A 13,706-nucleotide genomic window follows, 5' to 3' on the forward strand; every position below is an offset into this window, starting at 1 on the left:
ACCGCAAATGAGCGTGCCGAAGATGGGTTAATGGATGATGCACACCAGTACTACGCCTGGAGCATGGATGTTATGTATGAATCTGATATTGAGATGTCAGATGATGATGATAATGAATGAAATTGTTTGGATGAACGCCCAGGGCATTTCTGTAATGCATGCAATTTGTAATGCTTATCCATGACTTATCAATGAAGCGAGATATTTCAATTATTTTTAGCCTTGAACAAACATATTTTTTATAGCTTCTTTACACGTTTTGTTCAAACCAAACGCGTTTGTAATTTATGTTCTCCTAAATTACGGATAATGAGAGGGGTAGAGATGTGAAAGAGATTTGTGTGATTCATCAATATAAATAAGAATAAAAAATTGTGAAATTATAATTGCGAATAAATAAGTATGACACTTACATCAGCTGTACAAGTTTGACACATACAAACAAAAAAAAGAAAAAAAAAAACCTATATAGTCCATATCGCAACCGCTAATGCCCTAACCTGCCCCCAGTCCCACAACCCCGACCGTGGATCTCCCTCCTCGGTCTCCTACGGTAGACTCTCTGAATATCTGGCACTCTCTCCCTTGCATGCGGCCCTCCACTGACTGCCTGTGGAGCCTGTGAGTGTGAGTGTGACCCCCCCTCTCCTGCATCTGATGCCCCTGATCCTGCCTGTGCCTGTAGATCAGATACTGCTGTGAGCTGTGAAACTCCCACTCCCTCGTCTGGTGCAACTGTATCACGATCTGCAGCTGGACCCCGACCTCTGCCTCTGCCCGCACCCCGACCTCGGCCGCGACGTCCCCCACGACCATAACCTCTCCCTCGCGCTCTGGGAGGGGGCTCAATATGGGCCTCATCATCAATGTGGGAGATGTCAGTGAGAACTGCATCATGTGTACTCCTGGGCGCGGTCGAAGTAGTCCCCATAAAAGCAGGTGGTAACTGGGTGGGTGGGGTAACATCATGCATGAACCGGGGCGCGGTCGAAGTACTCCCCAGAAAAGTAGGCTGTAACTGGGTGGGTGGGGTAATAACATCATGTATGAAGCGGGGCGGTGACCAATCAGGGTTAGGGTCAGCATGCTGGGTAAGATGTACGTGTGGGGAATATGGAGAAATGTATGGGGTATCATGTGGTGGGGTGACTGAAGTCGAAGGACCTGCCGTGGCTGGCGCTGAACTGGAAGGCACTGACGTGGACGGGACTGATGTATCTGGAGCAGCTGCTGCACTGTGTACACCGTAGTCCCCAAAATGCAGACGATCTACCCGATGGGCATGCTGGATCCCCTCGTACAATAACTCTCTGATCTCTACAAGGGCCTGCAGGCCAAGCTATCCATCACGTCTGAAAATGGCGTCCTCAGCCAAGTGATATGACCTCCCAGCTCGAACCACCTGGAAAAAAAATCAGATATATTAAGCTATAGTTGACTGAAAATAATCAATTATGATATTAACAATTATCGAACATATAGTACGATACTCACCAATGCCTCAAGAGAAGGCCCAACTCCCTGATATCCGGCCTCGGACAGGTGGCTCGGATTACTGACAAGTAGGTGTGTATGTCGCCGATACTACAACATGTAAGGGTCGGGAGAGGGGAAGACCCCATCGCTCCAGTCAGCCTGTACAATAGTGTCGCGACGGGCATCCCACAACTGTATGTATCGCATATGATGCAGACTCCAGTCAGTGCTGGCTCGGCCACGTCTATCCGTCGCATGCAACCGCCACTCGGTGTCACACCGATCCGGCACGGCCTGGACCCGACCAAACTGTCGGAGGACACGATCAGGGAGATGCCACTCAACCACGTCAAAACAAATGAGTGGTACTCTCGCCATCCATATATCCTCACCTAGGCGGCAGTAGTCTGGGAGCGTCTGGAGGACATCAGCATAAGGCTGCCAGATAAACTACAATAACGACAAGTCTATTAAAAATCGCTCATAAACATATACAGTCCATATGACAATTAAAATTTAGGTATTTAAATTTGATACCTCGCCGTCTATCATCCGGTCAAGCTGGTCTCTATACACGACCACTACGTGGGTCGATACGACCTCGTGGCTCATGTCAACCCTCCACCGGCTACCTCGAGGTCCGGCCGGCATCTGCATGTCTCCCTGCCCGATGGGAACCTCACCAGGAGCAACTAGTTGCCGCCTAGACGAGGCAATGCGAATCAATCTCTCCCACGCCCAAATCTACAATAGTTTGAATGCAATTACAATACTGATATATGCCATACAATATGAATTGACATGTAATAAAATTCTTACTAACCTGTAGCAAGACAAGGGGTCCTCCGATCTGAGTCACACCCACCTGAGTGGCTCGACATAACATCCTATACAAGCATGCCAAAGCCGCGGCGCCCCAGCTGTACTGGCCGATGACGTCAATGTCTCTCAACAGTGGCAAATACATCAGCTTGAGCAGGTTCTGTGACTTATCAGGGAGAAGTACCCCCCCAATAAGCCACAGAATGTATGCTCGCGCATGCTGCTGTACTAACTCATCTGCAGCATGATCTGGAAAATCGCCCTGAAAATGCTCCGACAGCCACCTCACCCTCACTCTACCTGCCTGTAAGTCTGCAGGTGTAGGTGCTACTCCCAATAGCTCAGCACATAGCGCTATCCACTGCTCCGTCGTCAATGATGGGTCAAGTCCAGTAATTGCTCGCCCATCAATCCGTAGACCGTATAGGACAGATATGTCCTGCAATGTGACGGTGGCCTCACCGGTCGGGAAATGAAATGTATGAGTCTCTGTGCGCCATCTCTCGACGAGAGCAGTAATGAGTGGGTGGTCCAGTCTGATATGGCCTATACGATATACAGCATAGAATCCCGCGCGTAGTAGACACTGCAAGACTCTATGGTCCAATGGACGATAAAATAAACATTAAAGTTTGCAGAAGCCACAAATAAAAGCAACCCTTTAATTTTTTATCAATTTATATTTTCCAGGGTTGAAGGAACTGTAGAGGTGAAACATTAATTCAATTTGTATTTTGTCAACTATATATTTGTGTCTCAACTTGATTATTACTGTTTATTTTCTCATTTTTTTCACTTATTTTTATTCGTATAACAGAACAGCTGAGATTTCATCTATACGTGGAGTTATAGATTGTGTCTCATTTACTTCCTATGTGAAAACTCTTTTATCTTTTCAACGTGAATGTTCTTTGTTGTCATTGCTCTATTGTTTTAATCTAAAAAACACATAACAAGAAGTATACTTGTTGTCTTAATTCTTTCAAATTAGTGGCGAAAAATAAAATAGGTTGAGAGATATTTAGTAGAGGGTGACGCGATTGATTTGGACAATATAAAATACAGGGTGCAAACATTGAGAGATATTTTTTTAACTTGGTGATGTAATTGTTCAGATTTATGGAAAATATAAGTTAATTTGATTTGCTCCAACTTGTGCCATTACGGACCTTAATGACAAAGTTATTTCCTATGTGAACTAGTAACCCTCGTCCATTTTATAGAGGGCATAGAGGCTTTCTTATAAAATTAAAACAAAAAACTGATTTTGAATCATTTTGGATCGTTCTGAAAAGTAAAAAAAAAATTAAATTTATTTACTCCCTTTTTTTCTTACACATACAAAAACAAAAAAATAATTACAGAGATAATTTATAATGGCCAAAAATTAGAGATAATTAAATTGAAGTTGGTGGTTAAATGTATGAACTACATTTTGGATAGTTATCCATGTGAATCTATCGGGCCATCCGTACCAATTATTTGGTATTACAAAACACATGCTTACCCATCAAAGTGCCAATTTTTTTTTTCCCTACGAAATTGCTATGGACTATTAATTAAAATAATTTATTACTCTTTTCATGCATATATTGTAACTACTCTAATAATGACTTCTAATTATACAAACATGAATAAACATTATTAAAACATAATGTTTAGATTTTCCTTTTCAATGATAGTGGACAATCACAAAGTGAAAAACGCGATAAGTCAGTTCGTTCAATACCCATTTCAAAAACTTTTTCAAATTTTCTTCAGTTTTCTGAGAAAATTTTAATTTGTACTAGAATACTATTATATGTATTACAAATTCAGCTCATTAAATTTTTTAATCATATTTTGGCTGCCTGACCCCATATATAGTGAAATAAACCAAACGAAATTAAACCAAATTTTTTTTTTTTTAAATCAAATAGAGTCAAATTTAAATATTTTGAGAAACCAATAAAAATATTTCTTTTCAATAAAATAGAGTCAAAATTAAATATTTTGAGAAACCAATAAAAATATTTCTTTTTAATAAAATAGAGTCAAAATTAAATATTTCAAAGAACATGATCTTTTCATGGAGAGAAAATTAAATATTTTTTTAATCAAATACATTCAAAATTAAATATTTTTTTGTTTAATAATTATATCTTGTAGAAATTAGACATTAACAATTTCTGAACCATAATTTGATTCAAAAAATGTAGACATTTTGATTCACAAGCATAATTTCAAAATTCCAATTTCTGATTTCAAATTTCAAAATATAGACATTTCATAATTCCAATTCAACAATTCTCAATTACATGAATTTCGTAATATGACATTAACAATTACGAATTATATGAATTACAATTTTTACTAATTTTATTCTTAATTAAACAAAATTACTTTTAAAACCATAATTTGAAACCCTAATTTCCTTTTAATTCCTGTTAACAAGCAAAAAAAAAAAAAAAAAAAAACTCACAAGCATCATTTCAAAATTCCATTTTCTGATTTCAAATTTCAAAATATAGACATTTCATAATTTCAAATCAACAATTCTCAAATACATGAATTTCATAATATGACATTAACAATTATCAATTATATGAATTTCGGATTTTTTAATCGCAATTCTTAATTAAAAAAAATTACTTTTAAAACCCTAATTTCCTTTTAATTCCTCTTCACAAGCAAAAAAAAACAATTTCCAATTCAACAAATGTACGTTGGTTTATTCAATATTCAAAATATAGACATTTTGATTCACAAGCATAATTTCAAAATTCCAATTCCTGATTTCAAATTTAAAAATATAAACATTTCGTCATTTCAATTCTCAATTCTCAATTCTCAATTATATGAATTGATGATTTACGAATTTCATCATTCCAAATTTCAATTCTCAATTCTCAATTCTCATATTTATGATTTATTTAAAAAATTCAAAAAATTAAAAAAATTCCAAACCCGATTTATGATTCAAAAGCATAAAAATTCAAAAGCATTAGAACCCTTAATAATGGGAACCCTAAAATGACATCCTAATTTGAACAATCCTAATAATGTGAACAATCTGATATCGAACCCTAATTTCATCACCACAACCACACTGACAAAGCATAAACATTCATAACCATATTCAATTCACAAGCAACATCCAAAAATTCAAAAGCAAAAAAATTCCACAAATTCAAAACCATTCGCATTTCTGATTTCCAAACCCTGATTTCTGATTTCAAAAAATTCCAAACCCTAATTTCATAACCACAATGATAAAAACCCTAACACATTTAATAATTCACATGTAAAACCCTAACATTGACAGAAAAATACAACACATTTGCAAACACAAAAACTAAATACATAAAATTAGGGTTAATGTCATACCACGGAGAGAGAGAGAGAGCAGAGATAGAGAGTGAGAGCAGAGACAGAGAGCAGAGAGCAGAGACCGAGAGCAGAGAGCGAGAGCGAGCTGAGATGAGCTGAGATGGAGGAGGGTGAGAGATAGAGAGTGAGCTGAGAGCGAGATGGAGAGCAAGACCCGAAAAACCTAAGTCTGAAAAACGTATGCAAATGAGGGGGGGCTTCGTATATATGAGGGACGTTAAAAACGCTGATTGAAAAAGCGTTTTCATTTAAGTGAACTCGCTATTAGCAATAGCGTTTTTCTGGCAAAAAAATTTTATGTAAAATCGCTATTAGCAATAGCGTTTTTCTGGCAAACAATATTGTGTAAAAAGCGCTGTTCTTAACAGCGTTTTCCTTGGAAAAAAAATTAACCCTAGAAGCGCTATTTGTAACAGCGACTTCTTAATCAAAGTCGCTATTTGTAATAGCGATTTTCCTGTTCATCTACTTTTGCACTCCTAACAGTAAAAGCGCGAATAGTAATGGCGCTTTAACTTAGTTTTGAAATTCCGTCAGAAGTTGGCCTAGTTTTGGAAATACAATGTAAAAAAGGCTTATATTGGGAAAAGCCTCCTTCATTTAGTCCACAAACCACAAGAACATTATAGTTATTTTCAAATTATATGGGTAGTTTGCACATGCCCATTGAAGTGAAATTTGCACTTTATTAAATATGCACAATGTCTTGAATTGAATAAATACACCTGGAGGGTCAAATAGTATAGTGAAATAAATCAAGTAACAAATACCATTTCTCATATAGTATAATAGGCGGCAAATTCAAGTATACAACCCCACCTTGATATTACGTGAAATACTGAATAAAGGTGTATATATATGTAGTACTATTATAAAGAGAAGTCTTCTCTTGGTGTTTACGTCTCATATTTTGGATTTTTCAAAAAACACCCCTATATCAGTTATATGGGCAGTTATGCACTAAATTCATTTTTTTTTTTTTTCAAATCTCTGAACTTTTGATTTTTTCAGATTTATTTCAATTTTCAAATTTTGAATTCAATAGTTTACAGTCTTATTTTCTGAAACAAAATGATCATATATATGTAAGCATGTGGACCTCGAATTGAAATTGTCAGTCCACCTTAATTCCCTATTCATGAATTTCATAATATGAATTTCAATTCTCAATTCTCAATTATATGAATTTCATAATATGACATTAACAATTCTCAATTATATGAATTTCAATTCGCATAATTTTATTCATAATTAAAAAAAAATTACTTTTAAAACCCTAATTTCCTCTTAATTCCTCTGAACAAGCAAAAAATAAAATTTCCAATTCAACAAATATAGGTCGGTTTATTCACAATTCAAAATTCCAAACCCTAATTTCAAAAAATATAGACATTATCATTCACAAGCATAATTTCAAAATTTCTAGTTCAGAACCACGCTTTCTTCAAAAAACAAATTAAACGACATGCCCAGTGAAAGCGTGGTTTGGAACCACGCTTTCTTCAAAAAAAAAAATTATGTTAAAAGCGTGGTTTCTAATAGCTCTTTCACTGTTCATCAAATTTTCGGCCCCAAACAGTGAAAGCGTGATTTGTAATAGCGCTTTAGCCTAGTTTGGGAATTCCGTCCAAACTAGGCCTAGTTTGGGAATTAAGATAATAAATTGGCTTAATATGGGTAAAGCCTCAGTATTAAGATGTTTGCGTGTGTATGCATATGTATATTTGCAAGGTTATTGTACATTAATACAAAGTGAAGTTTTGAAAAGTGCTTTTAGAGCTAGATTTTGAAGTTACACCAAAGTGTGCAAGAACCAACAGTTGGTTAACCACAAAAGGTAAAATAAGAAAACACCAACCAAATTAATACATGAGCTACAAAATATGTTAACCAGATTTTTTATTTTTCTCGAATAAAAATGTTTCATCAAATTACTAAGTAAAATGCAACATTATTATAAGAGTAGAGAAACTATTGATTGAAACATTTAAACAAAAACAAAACATTAAATAAAAATACTATAAAAAAACAATCTAATTAAATAAGGAAAATACACACAGGATAATGAGAAGCGAAGAATACCTTTATTTTATTTTTTTCCAACTCCACTCATGCCATCAAAACTTCCAAGTAAACAACCTATTTTATTACAAATGAAAAGAAAAAATATATATAAGAAACTATTTACTCTTGTTTCCAAGCATTGAAACCTATTAGAAAATAAAACAGTTGCACTCCAAAAGTTCTTGTTCATTAATATAATATATATATATATATATATATATACTAATAACAATAATGCACGGCAAAAAAAAATAATGCAAATAGTGAACTTGAATCTAGACAAAGATGAACTAAAGAAAAGAATGTAAACCCCTAAGAAGTATTAACATGTCTAGCAATGACAATGAAGTAGAAACATTACCTGAAGACTGAGGGGGCATGTCTCCCAGCCCTTTCGAGTCTCAACCCATTAAAATGATGAAAACGATGTGATGAAGAGTGTGATCCAGTCTCTGTTTATTATGGAAAATTCTATTTCCACACTGTTTTGTCTCTGTGTACACAATTAATTTTTCAAAAAAAAATTATGACAATTTTATCATGAAGCAAAATGACCATAATAGACATCAATACACACTACAAATTAAATCTAGATTTTCTCTATACACATCTTTAAAAAACAATAATTCTCAATGCACATCTTTTAAAAAAAAAAATGAAAATTAAAACTTAGTTCCTACATTGTTTCTCACTACCTCTATTGTTTTCCATCACTTGCTACACTCCATTGTTACACTCTATCCATTGCTTGCATAAACTACTTTGATATCAAGTACTGAAAAATTGTAAAACATTCGGCACAACAGAACTGATTTAATTTAAAAAATTCAAAAATTAAGTATCGAAAATTTATAAATAATTCGGAAGTATATAATTGAAAATGTACAATAATTTCGAAATATTTTTTCTGATTGGTGAGTGACTTCTTGTTTCTGAATATTTTTTCTGATTGATCTTTCAGTTCATTCAGGTTTCAATGGCTGCCAACAACAGCCCCTCTGCCCTAGAAAAGGAACAGGTACTTCATAGATATACAGACACTAACACTATATATGTATGCTTATGAGATAGGCAAAACTATTAACTGGAAAAGATTACCTTTTTTTTATGATTTTGTGCAGATCACGAAACCCCTCTTCTTCTTCTTTTTTTCTTGAGATCGTGAAATGGAAGAACAATAACATATTATTGCTTTTATTGTTGACAAATACTGTAGGGTTACGGTGGGATGGTTAGGGAAAGAGGAGAGAAAGTGGAATTACCTGAAAATTTTGGGGTTTTCGCAGCAATTGCTTTGCTCTTTATCCTCTGTTTGCGGCTAGGGTTTCGCAGCAACCACTTCGTTTGCTCTGAGGGATCAGAGACTGGAGAGAGAGAGAGAGAGAGCGCTTCAATCTAAAATAGTTTTAGTCCAAAAAAACAAAATCTGAAATAGTTATGAAATTTAAAAGGAAGGTTCTAGATGACATAGTTATGTAATTTAATTTTTATATTATCATTAATGTATGGTAAGGAAATTATAAAGAATAATGGTGTATGTACCAATTGATATATTAATTAGTGTATTAATTGATGATATTGCATAATTTAAGAAGTTTTTGAAATTTGTAATGTGATTAGTGAGTGAGGTCGATAACAATGTCATAATTAGTGTCGGTACACTAGTTAGTATACTAATTGGTGCATGTAGCACCACCGAATTATAAATACATTTCTTAAGATTTATTTAAAGTATAAATTGCTTCTTGTAATTTGAAAGATTATAAATATTTTCTTTTGAAAAAAAAAATTTTGACAGAATTAACTTAAAAAAATAAAATTTATAATTGCTCTCCTACAAAATAATAAAATTATTTAATTATTAATTTAAATATATTTCTAACATCATTAAAAATTATTAATTGACTTTATTATTTATTAATAAAATAGGCGATTTGTTATAAAATTAGAAATCTCAGTAGATGAAATATAATTTTCAAAACCAAAAGAGGCGATTCGTATTTTAATCAAATCTCGTGGGATGTATTTATAATTTACCGAATGTATTTTTTTATTGAAATAGATAGTATTTTAAAAAATATATATTATTATAGTATGTGAATGGTGGATGAATTATAATTTTTTAAAAAATCAAAATTTTTAAGTTTTAAAATTTTTTATATTTGTCTAGTTGTTTAAATATATAATTTTTTTTAAAAAATTTAAAATTTAAAATTTAAAAAAATAATTTTTTAATTTTTTTCTAGTTGTCTAATTTTTTTAAAAAAAATTTGAAAGTCATAAAAGACAAAAAAAAAATAATCAAAAATTATTTTTTAAAAATTTTGCAGTGGCATGTAAATGGTGGAGTGAATTATATTTATTATTTTTTAAAATTTTTTATATTTATCTTGTTGGGTAGAATATAAATATTCAATCCTTTTTTTAAAAAAAAAGTTTTAAAAAGATGATAAATAAATTTTTTTTAAAAAACAAAGATAATAAAAAAACTACTCAAAAAATAATATCCAAACACTTAAAAATATGTGGAAAAGTTGTTTAGGAATATGCCAAAATGACATTACACCATTGGAATACCATTACTATAGTTTAACATTTTACTATTGTACCATGTCAAATTATAATTTTAACAATGCTACTATGACAATTAACATTGGAGATGCACTTAGGACAAATTATGCCTGTCCCTTATATTTGAAATATATATATGCATATAATAAATTCTATAATTTTAATATAATTATATTGAAATACTAAGTCTCATATTAATTAATAATTTATTAATTACATGAATAAAAAAAATGATGTTCTCATTTCTTTTACTCAACAACTTATATCTTAAATTATTTTATGTTTTTCTTAAATTATTTTATGTTTTTACATTAATTCTGATCCATTTAGCTATATTAAAAGAAAAGTTAATATAATTACATCAAAACTTTTATAAAAAAAAAATTTAAAATTTTAAGATTAGTGTAATGGGTTTATTACACTTTATACCCGGAAATTATCGTCAAATTGTCAGTCTATTAAATCACTAAAGTATGGAAAATGTAATAGGCCCCAAATTTTTTACTAAATTAAATGACCAAATATCTCGCATGGACCCCACACTCATGTGAGACACTTGGTCATTTATTTGGCAAAAAATTCGGTATCTCTAGCATTTCTCCTAAAATATATAGATTAAAATCTATTTAGTTCCCAAACTATCGATTAAATCTATTAAGTCTAAGATATTTAAATCAAACCTATTTAATCCTTGAAAAGATTATAAAAATAAAATATAAGCTCATAAATATTATGAATTGGTAAAAGAACCTAATATAATTAAAATTTTATTTCAAAAAAAACCTTAATTTTTTATTCTATCTTTAAAAAGTAGATGTTACTTCTTAGGGTGAATTTTCGTTATGAGGATAAGAGTAATTATATATAATATTTTCTTATTTATCTTCTAAAATGACTATGTGTATTTGCCTTTATTTAATATTATATGTCAAATTTTGTTTATAATTATTAATTTATTGTTTTTAAGCTTTTCACTAAGTACTTTTTATAATTTAATTAATATATTATTTTTTCTATTATTATTTGTAGCAGAATATTTTTATTTAAATTTTCTGTGGTGTTTTAGAAAGTTGGTAAAAAGTTAATTTTTTGACTTTTTTGGCTTTTTGGTGGCTTTTTTGGCTTAAAAAATTGGCTTTTTTGTGGCTTTTTTTATGTAAAGAAACTAAAAAGCCAAAAAACTAACTTTTTCCTAAGTTCCCAAATTGTTCTACTTTTTCAATATATCAAATGCTTATATAATTTTATTAGCAAGGCTGAGAAATCAGATTTTAATATTAATTTAATCACACAACAAAATAAAATACTTAATACAGACAAAATAAAAATCTTTGTAATAAAATTTTAATTAGATAGGGTCTTTTACTAATTTATAATATTCACCGACATATATTTTAATTTAATAATTATTTTAGGAACTAAATATATTTGAGTTAAATATTTTAAAAATTTAATAGATTCAATTGAGAGTTAACTAGATTTTAATTCATATACTTTAGGAACTTAGGAGAATCAATCGATAGTTTAGAAATTTAATAGATAATTTAATGATAATTTAAGCATAGAAAGTGTAATAAATCCTAGTGTAATGTACCCTATATGTTATTGGGAAGCCAAAACCCAATTTAGAACCTCTATATATAGAACACTCTAGATGGTGTGACTTATGTATCAGTAAAGCCTATAATGTGTTCAGGAATGAGACACCAAATAATCTTTCAATGTAAATTAATAGAAACCATATAGAGGCAATTCCTAAAACAACTCTAAATTAATCAAATCAGACTGGAAATAAAGAGCATCTATGAATAAAAAACAAAAGGCCTAAAGAACATCTCTGAATAAAAAACATAAGGCATATTTTATAAACACAAAGAAAATAATCAGATTTTTAATTAAGAGATTATTATGTTTAAGGCAACAAATTTGAAACTTATCTCAGTCAAGTTCATTAATTGAAAAAATATATATTCGAAAGTCTTTGTACAATAACTTATTTTATATTAGCCAAAAATTATAAAGAAAATCACTAAACAATGGGATAGGGGAAAAAAATATTATACAAACATTGGGGGTACTACGCAAACATTGTTGGAGTAAAAACTCCGAGTTGCACCCCTCCATACTTGGTTTTTTTTTTTTTTTTTGGAGAGGGGTTCTCAGTATTCAATAATTCCCCCAAAATTATATATAAATATATATACAAACATAATTTGCAAACCCTCATACCATGTCTAATTGTCCAATTATAAACAATCAATTTGTCAATAACACTCCTAGAGGTAATACTTACTTCCACCAATGGCTAATATGGATGATACAACACACTGATTAAACGATTCAGTGGCATCAAAAATATATATATATATATATATATATTTTGTTGAAGCTATTTATACATTACAAACTATCATTATTTATGTTTGAATCAGATTTTACTTACTGGCGACTGAATCATATTTTATAAACATAGTGCAAGCCAGGGAGAGACAAAGGGGATGAACATTTTACCGTTGGCTGTGACCTAGTCAACAATCTCTTTGGCCAGCAATGGTGACTTGAAATCACAAAATCTCGAAACAGAGAAAAACAGAGTGAGGGAGACTAAAAGAGGGAGGATCATCGAGAGAGAGAGAGAGAGCGAGAGAGAGCTTACCTGAATCATAGATGGAGATAATCCAGAGAAAGGCAAACAACGACATGGATTTAGGCCTAATGTTGTGGGAAAAAGCTATTTATATCTAAAGTACAAAACAACGTAGTTTTATGTTTTTTTTTTTTTTTTTTGTGTTTTTTGTGACAGTAACTAAATATTTATGGGAAAAAAAATGATAGTAGGGAATGAAAGGCGCCAAAATGGGAAAAAGGAGAAGTGGGAAATAAAAAGATGTAGACTAATTAAGACCGTGTATTTGCCAATGCAAAAAATTATCTTTTGAGATGGCAAATTCTTTTGACCCAAATAATTTTATGAAAATGTCTTTTTTGAGATGGTGATTTTTGCTAATGCCAATTCGATGTTTTGCGATGGCAATTGTTACCAAGGCAGATTATTTGATTCAAATTCCTCTTTTTTCTTGTAGTGATAGTGATCCAAGTTAAAATGACTTTGACAAAGTCTTCTTTTTTTTCTATTATAGCGTAACTTGTTATTTTGGCACAATTAAGTGACAAATTCAGTTAATTTTTAAACTTTTCAACCATTGAATTGATAGATGTAGCAAATTAAAGTTAATTATACATAAGAGATATAGTGAATGTTATTCCTATGCAGTTGTAGGTCTTCAAATGATAAATTGTGAATAATTTACTTAATTTTAATTATTTTTTAATATTATTGATTTTTTGTAATTTGTAGATTTTTTTTATAATTTTTAAATTTTTAATAGAAATTTGATTTGTAA

At 31.4% G+C, this 13,706-nt stretch overlaps 1 protein-coding gene across 4 annotated transcripts; it reads right to left on the bottom strand.

The window, feature by feature from the left end:
- Positions 1-325: 325 nt before the first annotated feature.
- LOC114255831 (serine/threonine-protein phosphatase 7 long form homolog) lies at positions 326-9,164 on the bottom strand. 4 transcript variants are annotated; one of them, XM_082915858.1, is made up of 8 exons: positions 8,994-9,164; positions 8,830-8,883; positions 8,093-8,224; positions 7,750-7,806; positions 2,300-2,894; positions 2,014-2,220; positions 1,495-1,926; positions 326-1,402 (listed from the first exon to the last, which is right to left on the bottom strand). In XM_082915858.1, exons 5-7 carry the CDS (start codon positions 2,441-2,443, stop codon positions 1,585-1,587), a joined length of 693 nt encoding a protein of 230 aa, XP_082771984.1. In that variant the 5' UTR covers positions 2,444-2,894; positions 7,750-7,806; positions 8,093-8,224; positions 8,830-8,883; positions 8,994-9,164; the 3' UTR covers positions 326-1,402; positions 1,495-1,584. The 4 variants fall into 4 exon arrangements, with proteins under 4 accessions (XP_082771984.1, XP_082771987.1, XP_082771986.1 ...); XM_082915861.1 differs by having other exon boundaries at positions 8,830-8,875; positions 8,994-9,156; XM_082915860.1 differs by lacking the exon at positions 8,830-8,883 and having other exon boundaries at positions 8,994-9,144.
- Between the last annotated feature and the right edge of the window lie 4,542 nt (positions 9,165-13,706).

The sequence above is a fragment of the Camellia sinensis genome, chromosome 2, assembly GCF_055761805.1.
Source record: "Camellia sinensis isolate YWXY chromosome 2, ASM5576180v1, whole genome shotgun sequence".
NCBI classification, from domain to species: domain Eukaryota; kingdom Viridiplantae; phylum Streptophyta; class Magnoliopsida; order Ericales; family Theaceae; genus Camellia; species Camellia sinensis.

Excerpts from the sequence above, each read along its gene's own strand:
- LOC114255831 (XM_082915858.1), bottom strand. The coding sequence starts at position 2,443 with ATGTATTTGCCACTGTTGAGAGACATTGACGTCATCGGCCAGTACAGC. Across the intron at positions 2,221-2,299 it reads GACCCCTTGTCTTGCTACAG|ATTTGGGCGTGGGAGAGATT; the intron begins GTTAGTAAGAAT and ends AAACTATTGTAG. Across the intron at positions 1,927-2,013 it reads ACCGGATGATAGACGGCGAG|TTTATCTGGCAGCCTTATGC; the intron begins GTATCAAATTTA and ends TCGTTATTGTAG.